This window comes from Candoia aspera, chromosome 5 (genome assembly GCF_035149785.1).
Source record: "Candoia aspera isolate rCanAsp1 chromosome 5, rCanAsp1.hap2, whole genome shotgun sequence".
Lineage (NCBI taxonomy): Eukaryota > Metazoa > Chordata > Lepidosauria > Squamata > Boidae > Candoia > Candoia aspera.
In genome coordinates, this window is record NC_086157.1 from 26,947,126 (window position 1) to 26,959,321 (window position 12,196).

Consider the following 12,196-nt stretch of genomic DNA (forward strand, 5'->3'; position numbering starts at 1 on the left):
GCCGCGCGGTTTCGAACCGCCGACCTTCCGATCGACAGCTCAGCGGTTTAACCCGCAGCGCCACCACGTCCCCTTCCAGTGTAGCTTTCATAAAATAATCCATTTATATTTAATTAAGAAATAAGACCCAGTTTGTTTACTTCAGCTTACTCATTTAGAAGTGTGCACATGAATGCAGTTCTAAAAGTATGAGTGCAGTGCAATCCCAGATGTGTTTTTGATTGACTGATTGATTGATCGATTATGTGCCCTCAAGTTGTTTTCAACTCCTAGCAACCACATAGATTTTCTCCATGATGATTTATGCCTAACCTGGTCTTTCAGGTCTTCCAGTGGTGGACTCATAGCCACTGTACTGTAACTGAGTCCATCCACCTTGCAGCTTGGTCGTCCTCTTCTTCTCTTTCCTTCTACCTTTCCCAGCATTAGACCCTTTTCAAGAGAGCTAGCTGGTCTTCACATAATGTTTACTCAGGAATAAATGTGACTAAATTCAGTCAGGATTATTCAGGAAAGAATTTGAATTCAGGCTGATAAATGAGCCTCATTGCAATAAGGTAATAAATGAAAACCAAGTATTTTTAGTGAACAAAATAATCATGTACATAATACATAGTCTACACCGTGGATACCCAGCATGGTGCCTGAAGATAACTATGTGTTCACTAGCACTTGCCAATTCCCCTATCCTTCCTAATTTTATTTATTATTCTTTTCATTGAAGAAGTTGAAGGGGAGGCTAGCATGCTTTAAAGTAACAGACTCAAGCATAACTTATATTTTGAGAAAATGCCTCTAAGCTTAATTTAGACTTCGGAGGTATTCTAGGAAAAGAAAATGACAGTGGCTGCAGCTCAGTGCTGGGTGTGTCTTCTAATAAAACTCTGCTTTATGATGGACATGAAACCCATATTTGAGGCCAGTATTACTTGGAGATGTTACATGACCTCTGATAATTTTCTCAGCGCGTTAAAAAGAAGTTCTGTAGAAAAAAACTAAGTAAATGAAACTTTAGTAGTTTGAGGCATGACTTCAAGTAAGGTAGGTAGGATATAATGTACTTTTTTTAAAAAAAAAGTTACACTGTGATTTAAGTTGTTATAATGCATATTCTACATAGAACAACTTTGGAAGAATAACTTGTTTTGCTCTGTGTTAAATGTTAGGAATGTTAAGTGAATCATGCAATTACAGTACTTCATTTCTACAAGGAAAGGTAGTCCAGATTAAGCTAGTACATATGAATGGCTTAATGCATTTAATATTTTAATAAATTATTTTATTTTGTGGAACTCAGGGTTACGCACATACAACTAAAAGCTTATTGACTCTCACAGTATTTTAAAACAAAGCTATTTTGTTACAAATAATGGTCACTTCACAATTTCTAATAGGCAAATGTGAATGAAGTTGCTGTTTTATAGCTTTTCAGAGCAGTAATAAATGAGTGTCTATATTTTAAAATGGGTTAATGGGCTATCAAAGGTTGTCAGATACAATGCTTATTAGTGTTCAAGTTGTAACTCATGAACATGTAAATGTTCGTTTATAGTATATTTTGTATATATTATTTCTTTTCAGTTCTAACCCACAGCTTGGAAATGCATATGAGCACCACCTAATATTCAATGTTCATTCAAATAAATTAAATTCATAATATGATATGTTAGGTTTTGTCTTAATGAAATATTATGAACCTAGTTATACCTTACAGTTTAGGTCAAGAATTATTGTCCAAAAGTTGAAGTATTGTAGTAATAATACTTCCCTTTTTCATATCCCTTTTCTTATGTAGAACAGCATCTTTTTCTAGACTTAAACACCAACTTGGGGAATGGAGATTTCAGAGAAGCACCAGTGTTTATAAGCCAAAGTGGCTTTTCGATAAATCAGAATTTGTACAAAGAATCTGAGAAGGTCTAGATATAATCTATTTGCTATAGTAGAGTCAAACCATTAAACACTTTGATTAGGATTAAATTGGGTATAAGCATTTTATTATTTAGAGTATTTGAACACAATATGCTGACAAAACTAGTAGTTATTTTTATTTGGCTTATTGTTATTTATGTTTTTATGATTGTAAGTTATCACTTATTGGTAATTTGACAACTGTTAAAAATTTAATTAGATACATGTAATAAGAATAGCTTTGGTTAGTGCACAAGAGATGCATATTTTGTGGGCTTTTAAAAAATATAATAAATAAGTTGATCAGGGTTGTTTCTAGATTGAGCTTCTAAAAGGTTATGTGTTCCCAAAGCTTGTCCTGTGTTTATATTACTTTATATGAAACAACACCACAATTGGTCATCTGTAGTCAGGAAAAAATGTCCAGCTAATTATCAGATAGGGAAGCTTTCATAAACCACAGAATACTTTTCTCTGTGCTATTTATGTGCCACAAATAAACTCTGCAACTGTATGGAAGAACTTAGTGAAATAGTTGTATGGCAGAATTTGCAGTGCTGAATTAGATTGTTCTGAATTAATTGTGTTTTGCGTTTTGAGGGTTGCTAGTAAATACTGAAGGTATTGCAGGTAGAGTGGTACATACATACATACATACATACACATATATATATATTTAAAGGCTAGAACTCGAAAGATTTCAGATGGAAACAATTATATGTCAATAGATGTGGCTATCTCTTGAAAGTTTAAGATTTTTTTAAAAAAACAAAATACATATACATTTTATTTTTTAATTAAATATTTGAAATCCCTCAGCAAATTGTAACACCTCTTGTTCCAGAGTTTGGGCTCAGAAGATAAACAGAGATTGGCTTGCTTGGTACTTGCATGAGAGAATTCCAGGGAATATCAGGATAAAGAGAGAAGTGAAAAACATCTTGGAAGAAGGCCGTAGCAAACTACACATGTATGCTCAGACTGGCTTATAGAATCTATTGGGAAAAGGCAGTTCCTGAGTCATAGGGTCAGGTGTTAAACTGCAACTTGAATTTCACTCAAAAATGCATAGAAGGCCAGTGCAGCTACTATAACAGTGGTGTTACATGACAGTAATGAGACTGCCGATAAGCACATGGGTTGAAGTTTCTGAGTAATCTTCAGGACAACACCGTATAAAGTGAATTACAATAATCCAAATAAGATGACAAGACATGAGTGATCATCTTAAATGTCATGTATTTTCATTAAGTCCGCAACTGGTATATCAACTGAAATTGGATGAAGGCTCTCCTGACCGTGGCCTCAAACTGTTCTTCCAATAGGAGCCATCTAAAATTAGTTGGAAAACTTTTTTTTTTTTTGGTCAGGGGGAGAATTTGGGCTAAAAGTGGAATTAATACTTTCAGTCAGGTAATAATTAATGATACCTTTGGAGCATTACAAAAGGAATATAACTTATCTAATATAATATAGCCAAATGACAGTATGGACAATTAAAACAATTACTAGTTTCATTGTATTGTCCTGTTGATCTAGTGGCTTCCAAAATTCCAGAAGTGTTGGAGGTATTGCAGAAAGCCACAGAGACCAAATCAACAATTTTTATTTCAGTAATTTTAAAACTTAATAAAAAATAGATTTGGATAATATACAAGAAATATGAAATAGCAAATTGGAATATGTTACTTGGTAAAATCCTACCTATTCAACTTGTACGCAGAACACATCATGCGACATGCTGGGCTTGAGGAATCCAAGGCTGGAGTTAAAATCGCTGGAAGAAACATTAACTATCTCAGATATGCAGATGATACCACTTTGATGGCTGAAAGCGAAGAGGAACTGAGGAGCCTTATGATGAAGGTGAACGAAGAAAGTGCAAAAGCTGGCTTGCAGCTAAACCTCAAAAAAACCAAGATTATGGCAACCAGCTTGATTAATAACTGGCAAATAGAGGGAGAAAATGTAGAAGCAGTGAAAGACTTTGTGTTTCTAGGTGCGAAGATTACTGCAGATGCTGACTGCAGTCAGGAAATCAGAAGACACTTAATCCTTGGGAGAAGAGCAATGACCAATCTCGATAAAATAGTTCAGAGCAGAGACATCACACTGACAACCAAGGTCCGCATAGTTAAAGCAATGGCGTTCCCCGTAGTAACATATGGCTGCGAGAGCTGGACCATAAGGAAGGCTGAGAGAAGGAAGATCGATGCTTTTGAACTGTGGTGTTGGAGGAAAATTCTGAGAGTGCCTTGGACTTCAGGAAGATCAAACCAGTCCATCCTCCAGGAAATAAAGCCAGACTGCTCACTTGAGGGAATGATATTAAAGGCAAAACTGAAATACTTTGGCCACATAATGAGAAGACAGGACACCCTGGAGAAGATGCTGATGCTAGGGAGAGTGGAGGGCAAAAGGAAAAGGGGCCGACCAAGGGCAAGGTGGATGGATGATGTTCTAGAGGTGACGGACTCGTCCCTGAGGAGCTGGGGGTGTTGACGACCGACAGGAAGCTCTGGCATGGGCTGGTCCATGAAGTCACGAAGAGTCGGAAGCAACTAAACAAATAAACAACAAAACAAAATCAGTTGCTTCAGGTCTGCGTCATATGATATACAAACGTTCAGCAACAAAACAAAACAAAACCCAGCTTTATGGGACTCCTTGAAAGATGTGCAAAAAAGGTTGGCTGATATACTTTCTGCTCTGGTGAAGTAATAAATTTGATGGAATTCTAGCACACATGCTATAGTTGCGCCCAGTGTTAATTCCTTAGTGGTTTAGATATTATTACTATAGTAAACCAGGTTCATAGAAAAAAACTTTGAACCTTGAAGATGTCTATGTGCTGTTAAACCATATTCCTAAAATTTGGAATTACCAATTTCAATCTATCAAAGAATGTTGAATAAATTGTATTTGGACTGCTGTTAAGAACATGATAATGTACTCATGGAAATAATTTCTTTCATTTCTTTCCTTTTTTCAGTTAGTTTTGCTTGGATTTCTCCTTTTTTTGCATATAGTATTTCTTGAAATGTGTTATAACCTTAATGCATTTTTTATATCATTGTCAACCCTTTGAGGTAGGGCAGATTAGGAAACAGACACCACAAGAACAACTGGAACTCTATTGCTTTAGGGTATAATAACAGAATCTTGAAAGCCTGATAGAGTTTCTGTCTGCCTTCTCTTGTATCAAAGAGAATTAAGGTGGGGTAATCTTGAGTTTCTTACTCTTCCTCAGGGCTGAGCTAGGGTTTAAACTCTGTTACATGTCACAAGGAATGTGGGAGTGACACATGCTTGTCATGGATTTCCGAGCTGCTTCTGACAACAGGAAGAAGAAGTTGAGATCACTCATAATTAGCAGCCTGGATAAATCTACACCTTCAATGATGTCAAACAGCTCAGAAAGGCAGTACAAGTGCCTCATGCAACTGGAAAGGCAGTACAACAGCATGCCCAGCTTGTCTCTAGCTGCTTGTGGCGCAATGGTCCTTGTAATCACCAAGTTTTCATGATATAGCCATTTCACCTCTCCCTTGCTGGTGTCAAGACAGATACATTACCCAAAAGCCTGCTTGACATATTTCAGTTGAGGAACGCTTATCCTTCTGCATCCAGCCAGGTCTCAGTATATGTCAGGTCTGCCTTCTATCTTCAGTTCCATCACAGATGAGGATAGATTTTTTGCAGACCTGGGGTTTAATACTATTGTTCTCTCAGTGGTGTGGATGGAGGGCCAGAAGTCAGGATTGGAAGTAAATTTCTAATATTTACCCTGGAATAGCTCACCCCTTCATACTTCTTCCTGTCCATCACTACTACTATCCTCTCCTCCATCCCTGTCTCCCTTAGCTTCACAGTTCCTCTACTGCAGTTATCCAAGTACTAGACAATGACCCACAAGTCCCACTTTACATTTCCACTTGGCAATTATTCTCAGTTGTACAATCCCAGGCCATCTCCCTCCAATTTCCACTCCATCCCCTTAATTTCCCTAAATGGCTCTTTCCCAAGTTCTTCCCTTCCAATTCTCTCATTCCAGGGAAGGGTTCCTCCCTCCTTTCCTGCTCTTCATCTGTTACTCAGAGAGTGGGACACTTCTTCCCTCTTTCCTCACCATTCTTTCTCCAGATCCCCCACATATCTGGTATTCAAAATCCATCCAGGATAAAGTAGAGACTAAGCCTAATCTTTCTTTGCCAGACTCACCCAGCCTCTTCTATAAGCCTAATCTATTGTCAGTAGATTTGGACTCTGAGGATGGCAGCCTTGGCAGTTTGACTTCATATTGGGATCATAGACTGGCTGAAGCAGCCGGGGAGTTCAGGTTTTAGAGGTGCCCTGGGTGGAAGAGAGGAGACCAGGAAATAACCAGGAGGGGAGGGCTTGACTATCCAGCAGACTACCCCCCAAAAAGTAACAGCATGTACTTTTCTTCAGTGATCTCAAACTTGCTGGCTCTTTTTTGGAATGGATGATTTGATGCCTTGCTAAGGAGAAAAAAGGGACCAGCTTTTGGCTTGAGCAGTTGCACAGAAAGTAGACTTAACGAAGGAAAGCAAAAGCATGGACCTACTATGATTTTGGGCAGCCAGTACTCAATTCTATCAGGATTTGGAAATGATTTTCTGATAGAATTAATGAAACAGGCACAAAGGTCCAGCTAAAAAAGCCACAGCATTTTCACTTTTTGCAGAGTTTACAACAATCAGACAGACAGACTGCAGAAACATCACTGTCCACCATACCCTGTTGCTTGGACTACCATCCCATCTATCTATCACTGAAATGTGCAGAAAAATTGTCCATGGGGATTATTTTACTTTTAAAAAACATGAAAAAGTATTTCCTCTATTTGTAGATGTTTCCAAAACATTTATAAAACTTTTTGGCTGATTTTACTGTAGCTCATTGTCAGCCTTTCCAGGTAAACCAGTCAGGAAACCCAACAAGATGAACTAATTCTACTTTATTGTAAGGCTACATTAACAGAATCTTGCAAGTCTGAAAGTACAAATCTCCTGCCTTCCCTATTTATCACTTGAGAGGTCAGGCAGATCATTCTTAAGTTTCTTCCTTCGACCATTACTGTCTCATGGACTTCCTTTCCTTTTATCTGATCATTCCCGAGGCAGCATCTCTTCCCTCTGTTCTCCAAGGTTGCCCTCATATTCCATCACAGTTGGGTGGCAGATACCAGTCAGCATGAACTATTCCTCACCTACTCTTGTGAGTCTGAGTTGAAGAAGATAGCAAAGTGTGTCTTCCAAGTTCTGAAGGTTTTGTATAATTGGAAATTTGAAATGTCTCAAGTTGTGTTCCACTGGAACACTTGAAACATTTCTAAAAAAACAGTATCCCATTTCATGCACAACCCTTGCTATAGAGATTATTTATCATTTCTTGATCATTGCTTTTATGATAAAATTGACAGTATTTTTATATATAGGAAATATGTATGAGTTGAGAGTATGAACTAGAAGAGTTCATTCCAGTGTTCTGTTCCAATTAATGGTACAGTTAGCAATTATCATTCAAGAAACTCACCAGAGTATTCTGAGACTGTTCTAGATATTTTCAGGATAGATGATAGATATTGCCTGAATGAATTCTCATCCAGTGATTGCTGCCCTATTGTGCATGCCTTTTTCCTTAAGGCCAATTCTGTGGTTTACAAACTTGAATTCTTTATCTCTTACACTTCAGAGTATTTGGATAGCTTAACTGCATGATATGTACCATCCTTGTGGTCTATTTATTATTGCAAATATACTCTATTTCTCTGGAAGTTCATGGTGGTACATAATAAGATTCTCCCCAATTTTATCACCACAACATCAGCCCAAGAGATAGGTTTGGCTGAGAGAAAGTTACTAGCCCAAAGTTATAGTGAAGTTATAGAATAAGTGATAACTTGATCTGGGGGTCCTCTGTCCAAGTCCAACCCACCAATCACTATACAACATTGACTTTTCATATCCAAATTATTGGTAGCTATACAGTTGCCTAATATCAGGGCAGCAACATCAGCTAGAGAAATTAGCCATTTTACCTTTCCGTAGCAGAATCCATAAAATAATTATTCTGTACTGCTTTTCAAAGTCACTAACTTGTTGGGTAGCATAGTTTAATAGCTGGCAGAGTCCACATATTAAACCGTGATAGGATATGTCTCTCTCTCTTTTTATTCTCATGAGAAAAACTTATTGGTTTCACATTAAGACTACTATGATTGAAAGAGCTACAAATATAAATCAATTTATTGTTGAACTTAATTGTTTGGAAATCTATTTTGGAATATTTTAAAGTATATGATTAGTAGCTTCATTTTATGAGATTGGGGAAGATCTGTTTAGTGTGTTTTATGCTGAAATGGATCCACCTCCTTTTCTCCCACACTCTTCCCCCCCCCCCTTCTCAAGGGCTGGTCTTTATCTGTCATGCATTCCCACCATAACTTGACTCAACCTTCAGCAGAGTAACACATTTACTCTCTATGCAGTTTTAAGGGTGTAGAAGCTTTAATTTTTGCTATATCACTGATATGCTTCTGTTAGAAGATAAAGTTGCTGAGATTTACAGTTGTGTGAAATATTCTGGATAAGAATGTTGGCAAGAACAAATAGTAAAAATATTAAAAAGGAACTTATTGATTCTCCTAAAAAATGTTTGGATGCAGCAGCTTCTGAAGCAGACATGAACACTCAAGTAGAAGTTTTGGTAAGGTGTTTGTTTTCTCTCTTTTGCTGATTGTGTTTGCGTGTGTATGATGGGGGAGAGGAAACAAAGGATAGATTATAGCATTTACGATTGATCAGTTCCACCTTCTAACGCCTTCTTTCAGTCTCCTGCTATGTCATTTATGATTAATGTTTCCTGTAGGGTATATAATTTTCCCTTTTTAGGGTTTATAAGCACTTTTAAGTGGTCTCTCAATACTGATTAAACTAGAATAATACATTTAAATTAGAAACTCATCCTATCTTACTATGATGAAACCATTGCCCCCAGTTCAGCTTTCACTTTAAAATGTTTATAAAATATTTAATATTTGAAATGTACAAATATTGTTACATTTTTATCTTGTAAATTAATGTGCACAGTTTCAGAATTTTAGACTTTAATTAGATATACGGTATCTCTGCAATGAAAAACAAGCTATAGAATGTATATTCAGAAGGAGCAATGAGGATGTTCTGCTCTATATGGTTGAGGGTTTGACGGGCAATTTCTCTAGCAGACTGATTGCACATTTATCCTATGAAATGCATGTGAATCTTGACATGTTTTTTTCCCCATTTTGGAATGAGGCTGGGGAAGAGGATGGAGAGAGGGAAACATTGCGTCTCAGTAATTTCTGACCTGATACCAGAAGATATATGGTTGATCTTACTAGCAGGAGAGTCAGCGCGATAACCAAATTTAGTTCTTCAGTTGTTGGTCAGACACTTTAAACATCATAGCTGCAAGTGAATATTGGTTACAATTGATAAGCAGTCAATGTTAGACTACGCGCATTCTTTAGGAATACAAAAATGACAAACGTCTACTGAATTGCTTTTAACTATAAATGTTTTCCATAGAGAAATAAATGTGAAAATTGTATCAGAAAACGATTCTCATAGATTTTGAAGGGGTAATGTTATGTATAGAATTCATGAGTACATGTACTAAAGGAAGTCCAAAGGAAATGTTTATTGAAAACAAAATTGAACAGAGAAGTGAGCCACACCCAACTAGACCAGTAGTTATTGGGCGTGTGTTCAACATAACATCCAGGTCTCCATTCTATGTCCTGGCTATTCCTTGGAATGGTCATTAATTTCTTTATATAAAATTAGTTTTTTTAGTTAGACTACATCTGATCTTAGCATGAACAAACTAAATGTTTTAATATTAGTTCTATATGTCAATACTTGATGTGATTTTGTACATTTTAAACAAGCATTGTAAAATTTTAAATTAGTGGAGGGTAAAGATGTTAACACTAATCCAGATACTTGGTGTATTGAAAAACATTGATTTAAGAATATTTGTTTTGCAAAACTGTGTTAATGGTTCAACTCCCTAATGACACCCTAACGGGTTTCATCAAGTTATTGCTGACATCATTTGGGCTTGTTTTTCCATAATCTGAAATAACAGAATGTATGCATATCCAGCAACCAGAAGTTTGAATATGAATCATACAGATGTATATATGCTGGGTTTGTGTGTGTATGTGTGTGTGTGTGTGTGTGTGTGTGAGAAGCACCTACCAATAAAGATTTTATTGATACACATTTATATATTCTCATGACATTGGGCAAGATGAGATTGTTATTACATTCTTTAATATGAGCTATTGGATTGAATTTACCTGGACTTCATTATGGGACTGAACCATTAAACTGAAGACACTTTGGGTTCTTCAGACTGTCTAATCTCCAGTGCAGTTTTGATTCTGATGCTCATTAGAATGAGTGAATTACTGGTGAGATACACAAGTTCATATGCATTTCATATGCATTTCAGGACCTACTCTCCTATTAACTATGGGGGACCTAGGAGACAGTTACTATGTATTTAGTTTTCCTGTCCTTGAGGTGTTGTTAATCATAAAAACATAGACTTCTTTCGGTTATATTATGATTACAGTTCAATTCTATGTCACCTAAATACTTTTAGATATACTGATTTTTTAAATTTGCTCATTGATCTCCAATACTTTATCTAATCTAATGCTCTTAAGTTTTTTGGGTCACTATGATGCAGTCTTGGATCCATTTTTATTATTTCCATCTTTTTTACTAATGTTTCTTATTTCAACTTCGTATCTACTTATTAGTATTCCAATATAATGCTAGAATAGTGACTTCAAAGCTTTTAAAATATATGAAAGATTAAAATTTTCTGTTGTTGATAACAGAGTTGAATATAATTATGTGAATTATCAATTCCGCTATTGGGAACAATGCTGCTTACAAGTATGCCATTGTTCTTAGAGATACTACTTTGCATCCATTTCTCTCCAAATGCAAGCCTTATATAACTGCTAACTGATTAACACCTGTCATTTTGGACATCCTGAAATTAAATACAGGCTTTGTAAAGATAGTCACATATCAGTAGATTTCAGTTTTTTTTCTGCTACTGTATATAGTTCCATTTCTCCACCTATTCCACTCTTCAATAAAAGGATAGGAACAGTTGATGTTAGCTTGGAAGATTTGTATTGGAGAGATGTTGATGAGAAGAAATACAGATTTCTTTTGATAGATATCAAGAATCCTGTACAACTTTCTGATAAATCTTGTGGTGTTAAAGGGGCATATCTATTTGCTTCTCATTGCTTGTATTTTAAATAGCATAAATAGGAAAACCAAATAATGTAGTAATAAGGTGCTGGATTTGCTCACTTGACCATGAAGCTCACTAAAAAAAACCTTTAGTTCAGTCTTTCTCTCTCAGGCCAATTTATCTTAGGGTTGTTATTGTGGGAAAGGTATTAGGGAAGATCTCCCAAGAAAGTCCCCTTGTTTTTTAGGAAAAAAAAGTGTTCTTTGTTGCTTTTTCCCCCCTCCAGTTTTCCTTTCTTAATTTAAGCTTGTTGCCTTCATTTCTGCCACGATGTTCTAATTCCTATATGATTTTATAATTGTATTTTAAAATTTTGTTTATTTTCAAAAAAGGAAGTGATTACATTGTGGGATACTAACAGCAGAAAAAATAATTATAGATGTAGTATTGTCTATCATTTTTCTAGAGTAGAATCTTTTTCTCATGCGGTGAAGGTATATATAAATGGAAAATGTTTCTAAGAGAATAAGAGAAAGATTCTGCTTTCCTGGAAAAGTGTTGGTGTCAATGTAACTGATGCCAAAGTCAATATATTGTCCTAATATTCTTTTGTTAGGGATGATGAAATATCCTTCCTCTTTCTCTAGATCTGAACTCACAGATAAATTCAGAGCAAATGTCTCACAAGCTAATTAATTTAATTTAAAATCCATTGTTAGGTCTAAACATAGATATAAGAAGCATTACAGGACATGCTGTTTTCATAGGAACTTTTGAATTGCTGTGCATCTTTCAAGGAAAGCTAAGAAGGATTGAAAAAGCACCATGTTACTGAAAACACAAGGGTGTTTTAGCAATATTTCTGGAATAATCAATTTTGAACAGAACCATATTAAAGAAAACAAAGGCCAATAATATATACAATTGCAAAATGAGAAAATGAACTGTTTTGTTGGCTCAACATATATAAGCACAAAAAAGCAATGACTTCATG

The 12,196-nt window shown here is 36.0% G+C and overlaps 1 protein-coding gene across 5 annotated transcripts in view; it reads left to right on the forward strand.

Moving 5' to 3' along the window:
• The window catches only part of DOCK9 (dedicator of cytokinesis 9), a 133,616-nt gene that overhangs the window by 21,417 nt on the left and 100,003 nt on the right, over positions 1–12,196 (forward strand). Inside the window, exon 1 of one of the 5 annotated variants that reach the window (XM_063304812.1) lies at positions 8,425–8,643. The exons of 3 other annotated variants lie outside the window; for them this stretch is intronic. In XM_063304812.1, the coding sequence (XP_063160882.1) occupies positions 8,530–8,643 (114 nt within the window). In that variant the 5' untranslated portion in view covers positions 8,425–8,529. Of the gene's footprint in view, positions 1–8,424; positions 8,644–12,196 lie in introns of those variants that run through there. One more of the 5 variants, XM_063304809.1, reaches the window with a different exon arrangement.